Source organism: Habropoda laboriosa, unplaced genomic scaffold (genome assembly GCF_001263275.1).
Source record: "Habropoda laboriosa isolate 0110345459 unplaced genomic scaffold, ASM126327v1 scaffold65, whole genome shotgun sequence".
In the NCBI taxonomy this organism is placed as follows: domain Eukaryota; kingdom Metazoa; phylum Arthropoda; class Insecta; order Hymenoptera; family Apidae; genus Habropoda; species Habropoda laboriosa.
Genome location: NW_017100254.1, coordinates 725,448 through 729,445, shown reverse-complemented (window position 1 = coordinate 729,445; position 3,998 = coordinate 725,448). Strand labels below are relative to the sequence as shown.

Here is a 3,998-nt window from a genome sequence, read left to right as displayed (position 1 = left end):
TTGAAGTCGATCGAGAACATGGTGAACGGACTGCAAGAGAAGAGGAGGCGCAGCCCAAGCTTGACGCCCGGCGGGCACAGGGGCGAAGCGGACGCTGGCGGAGGGAGTCCGTGACAGGAGAACGAGCCCGTGACCAGCACGAACGACGACGAGCCCGAGGACGAGCAGCTGGCCGAACCCTGCGAGCAAGAGGAGCTCTCCGGCGACGAGAGGGAGCCGGACTCAACCTCCGAGCCGTCGTAGCAGGGGAGAGGCGAGCTCCTGGCCGGGACCCGCCTCTGTGCCCCGAGCAGCCGGCCACCTGGACAAGGGACGCCACGAGCAGAGACTACGAAGTGCAATTTTAGCCGGGGAATAGATGGTCGCTTGCAACGCGGCCCTGGCTCCCTGTGAGTGTGTACATAAGAGAGAAAGAGAGAGAGAGAGAGAGAGAGAGAGAGAGAGAGAGAGAGAGAGAGAATGGCCGGGGTGGATCGCGTTCGAACTGTGCGATCTAAGGATAAAGACGCTAAGACGGTGTACATTTTCTGTTCCCGGGGCACAGACGGCGGAAGGGGAGGGGAGGGGTGGGAGAGGGTTGAAAACTACTGGTGGCCACGGGTGTCCCGTTTCGAATCGTTTTGAAACGTTTCGAACCACTTGGAGTGTGAATGTAAATGGGAGTTATACGTGGTGGTTCTTTACTTTCGGCGGAGTCGCGCGATTCTTATGGGGTTTTCTTTTCTTGAGGGTCTTGGAAGGCTTGGTGAAACGTCTTCGTGCAATGTGTCAGGGATAGAACACTGGAGATGGATGGAGTATATGGTGTACAAGTACAAAGGTAGAGGAGGTGTGAAGATTCCAAGACTTTCAACGTGGTTTTAAATTTTCGGTAGCGCTTAAAGTGATTCGAAGCGTGGCTACAATAGGTGGATAAGAGAGTTTAGAGCGACAAGATGGTGGCCGTCGCCGGTTAACACCGGCTCTACCCGCGTGCGTCTTAGGTGTTTAAGCGAGGCGAGGGAGACATTGCAATACGAAGAACACCTCCTACCACTTTGCAGCCCCTGTACATATGTACCCAGAGAGACGTAAACGACGCATAAACGCACGCTACCCGATCACGCCTCGACGCCCTCGAAAGTATAGTACAGCGAAGGGGAGATACAAAGAAAAAATTTGCTAAACGGGTGAGAAAAATCCGATTCGGATCACGGAAAATGATCCGCCAATTGATCAGAAAAATTCGCGTCGACGCGTGTTTCGCAGGTGAAAAATAAGCGAAATTCGAGCGTCGTTTCGACGATTCGAGAGACAACCGCCGCGCACCGGACCGTCTTGCCTCCTCGGGCGTTCTCGACTCGAATCGGAACGACACCCCGAACGATCTCTCTCGGCCCGTTCAACCGACAATTTTTTTGACGTCGTCGCTTCGAAGAGAAAAACGAAAAAGAACACCGCTCGCCCTTCCCACCTAAACTCGCGGCCCTCCTATTTGTATAAACGTTAGCGATCGATGTAGATAATCGCGGGAAACGCCGTGAAACGTCGAGCAAAGTCGGCTTCTCGAGGACGATCGCGGTCGAAGAACGTGGAAGGGAAGCGAAGGTTTTGTTCCGGGCCCGTGTCGTTTCTGAGAGCCGAGTTGACCCATTGAACTCATGTGTTCTCGTAATTAACCCTTTGAACGACGATATTCTTCGGTTTTCTTTCCTCGACCGCTACGGGTGTGAGAAAAGATATCGTACTGGACGGGAAGTTGATGGAACATATGGTTGCAGAAGGGTGGATAGCACTTGGGCATGTCTTTCTCGACGTTAGAGTGCAATTTGCGTTCGTAAAGCTCATTCTTGGCGGCTGATGTATGTGCAAATGTACAATTTACACTTTCTCCCCGACGATTTATGGTAATTTATGGAAGAATCCTCGTTTACAACGAGAACTTTTTTTATTATCGATTTTTTCTATGGAATTGTAGTATACGCTATGAATACTTTCTGTTGCTGTTACCGTGTAAAAAATGTGAAATTGTAATTAGTTCTCGTTTAATCTGTCCTTAATCTAGTGATTAGTGTATCTTCCTATTTTCTTTTTTTCTTTTTTCTTTTCACAGTTGTAAACTGTCGTTGAATAATAATCGAGATATTCCTACCCCTGTGTAAATGTCAGTGCTTCGTAACACCGTGGAAACGTTCCGTTTAGAAAATATGAGAGACTGTGGTTATAGCGTGGAGGTACTAGAACGTCGCCATAATTATTCTTCGAATGGTTCTCCCCTTTTCTTCTTAATTCTATTGTAGACCAACTCGTGATACCTCGGACACCTTTATTATTGTATAAAAATGTGAATACGTATATCTGTTCCTACGATTTTTTTTTTTTTTAATTAATTAATTAATTAACGCTACTTTGCCAGTTACAAACTGTCATTATAATGATTTTTAAAATATTTTTTTTCCTATTTAAAATTTTAAATAAATGCGATGTCTGTTAAATTTTTTTCTTTTTTTTCGCTTTCCCTGATCCATTTGTAATACATTTTGCATTAAAAGAGAATTGAATAAAACTTCCAGCACCACCCTTCCTTTTACATTACGACGATAAAAGAAAAGAGTATCGAAAAAATTCACATTTAACGCATCAAAAACATGACATTTTTTTATCTCACGTCCAGAACGATAGCATCAAAGTCAAAGGGTTAACGCCATTAAATTCCGCAGGCTCGTCTATCTAATTTCCATTTCCATCGCAAAAAGATCGTTTTCCTCAACTTCTCCATTGCTCAGAATCCGCAAAAGAAAGGAACAAAAATTCAGAACCTCACAATAGCAGCCTATAATTCGAGGAAAACGAGCGAAACGTGGACACCTCTGTCGATCGAAGTGAAAATAGAGCCTAGTGCTGTTCTAAGATCCGAAAAAGATCGACGAATCGGTAAAACGAGGAAATGCGAAGCGAAAACCGTAAGGATCGAGCGTAAACGAAGCTCTGATAGCGACATCGTTGCAACGCGCATCACTCGGTGCGCAGGCTAGGGCCGTATCGTCGAGTAACGGGGCCCTGCGATAGCGAACAAAAAAGAATTACATAATCCACGATTTGTCCATGGAAGTTCCGCGAAAATCTTGCTCAACCATCGAACCCTACTTTTGTTTCTATTCTCTTCATTTCCACTCGATGCATCTACGTTGCGGTTAATTCTCGAAGCGCGTTGCGTACGGTCCTGTGTGCTCAGAGGGCATATGAGTGAGTGAGTGAATGAGTGAATGAGAGAGAGAGAGAGAGAGAGAGAGAGAGAGAGAGAGAGAAAGAAGAGAACACGTTGTCGAGAGAAAAGCAATAAAAATAAAATTGAACAAAAGAACAAGTGTAACTCGACGAGAATCGAAACGATCTGAACTAACACGAGAATCCGTGATATTCCGTGGCTTGTATTGTATATTGAAGAATTATATATATATATACGTATATATATATACATACATATTAATTTAAAAATACGACACTGACTTTTTTTCTCTGTGTCTTTACACCCCGTAAGACGTTTATTCGAATCTTTTAGGAATATATAATAAGTGAGAATTGTTTTTTTTTTTTATTACTAGGAGGGTAGAGAAATCGTGCAACGTTATACACTTACCTTTTACACCGCATCTCGACCGTCCAATTATTTTCGCTGCACGCCGAATTTGTTTCGCCGGTTTTTATTAATTTTCGATCAAATTAAGGCGCCAGGTGCAAAAGTAAAGTTAACGAGATCCAAGCGTGCACGAGCTTCTCGAGGAAGCTGCTTCGGTTTGGAACAAGAGATCCTCCCGATATAGCGATTTCTGTTAACCGGTTACTCACGTCGTTCTAGGTAAGTGATCGACGTCTACTTCCCGCAGAAAGATCCACACAACGTTTCACAATATCGAACGAACTAACCCACATAAAAACCCCGTAAAAAAGAAGAGAAAAGAAAACGTTAAACTGGAGCTTTTGCGCGATAACTGAACGAACAAGGCAAACGTGTACCA

The 3,998-nt window shown here is 44.8% G+C and overlaps 1 protein-coding gene across 1 annotated transcript in view; it reads left to right on the top strand.

The window, feature by feature from the left end:
- LOC108572211 (optomotor-blind protein) overlaps positions 1 to 114 on the top strand; it is a 137,118-nt gene extending 137,004 nt beyond the window's left edge. Inside the window, 1 exon segment of the mRNA XM_017934411.1 lies at positions 7 to 114. Within this exon segment, the coding sequence (XP_017789900.1) occupies positions 7 to 114 (108 nt within the window).
- The last annotated feature ends 3,884 nt before the right edge of the window (positions 115 to 3,998 follow it).